This window comes from Acyrthosiphon pisum, unplaced genomic scaffold (assembly GCF_005508785.2).
Source record: "Acyrthosiphon pisum isolate AL4f unplaced genomic scaffold, pea_aphid_22Mar2018_4r6ur Scaffold_8854;HRSCAF=9444, whole genome shotgun sequence".
Classification (NCBI taxonomy): Eukaryota; Metazoa; Arthropoda; class Insecta; order Hemiptera; family Aphididae; genus Acyrthosiphon; species Acyrthosiphon pisum.
In genome coordinates, this window is record NW_021778870.1 from 1 (window position 1) to 1178 (window position 1178).

General features: G+C 40.4%; 1 protein-coding gene across 1 annotated transcript; it reads left to right on the forward strand.

Moving 5' to 3' along the window:
* Positions 1 to 744: 744 nt before the first annotated feature.
* LOC103311596 (probable cytochrome P450 6a13) lies at positions 745 to 1173 on the forward strand (the record flags this gene model as incomplete). Its single annotated transcript, XM_008191269.3, has 1 exon — positions 745 to 1173. A coding segment is annotated over one exon (429 nt), but the record flags the coding sequence as incomplete, so codon positions are not given.
* Positions 1174 to 1178: the final 5 nt, after the last annotated feature.

A 1178-nucleotide genomic window follows, 5' to 3' on the forward strand; every position in this document is an offset into this window, starting at 1 on the left:
CGGCGAAGAATCGCCTTATCCTACCACGTGGAGTGTGGCTACCTGCCGTGGTTGTTTCCGGTTCGTTTGTCCAATCCAGTATAGATGAGTTCCGCTCATCTTCTATTCCCCCAGACGGAATCACGTCTGTCATTCCTTGTTGAGCGAACACCTTTTCACCGGTCTGCTGTAGTACCGGACCCTGCTCGGCTGGCCCAAGCAACTCTGAGGGTACCGGTACTACAGCTACAGCATCCTCGGTGCCTTCCTCGCTCGTACAGCATAAGGTATTTTCAACCGTATCATCTTCACACAAAAAATTGATATACACATTCTCATCATGGTCATTGAACTATTTTAATAATATATGAGTTTTTTTTATATCGTTGGTTTTATTAGACTGATTTTCACATAAATGTTGTATTAGACTCTACATAATTTCCCAAATCGTTGAATATAATATAGTCTTCATCATGTAATCGGGAGAACTTCTTGAACTGCTTAATATAATAATATTGCACTATATGGTTTCATATACTTTCCTGTTCTCCTATCTATTATTTCGTATGGATCTTATGAGAATCTGTTAAATTTAAAATGTATAGATAGATATAATAATATGTTTGTGTGGAGTTTATGTGTATACTTATAAAAACTAAAACGTATAACAGCAATAATCCCATCTCCCGGTAGGTACTTAATACTACATAATTATTCAATCCAATCGTTATTCACGTATTTCAATCTATGAGCGTATACCACTGAATTGTAAATCCCAATATTATAATATACTACGGTCTGTGTTACGTTCTGCAGGCAACCATCGAGTCTGGAAAGACGGAATTCGAAATTCGTGACCTAACAGCCAAATTCACTACAGACGTGATTGGCACATGCGCGTTTGGACTGGAATGCAATTCGCTGAAAGACTCGCAATCCGAATTCAGACGGATGGGATGTGCAGTGCTCAATTCGTCCGCATCTTTAGCGTTGGCCAAAATGGTCCGAGTGTTCTTCCCGAAACTTTTCAAGGCGTTGAAACTCCGTACGTTCCCGGCCGAAGTGCAACAGTTCTTCATGGGCATCGTAAAACAGACAATCGACTTCCGGAACACCAACCGAGTGCGTCGAAACGACTTCATACAGCTGTTGCTTGAGATTAAAAACCAAAATCACAACCAAGAAAACGCGATTAAATC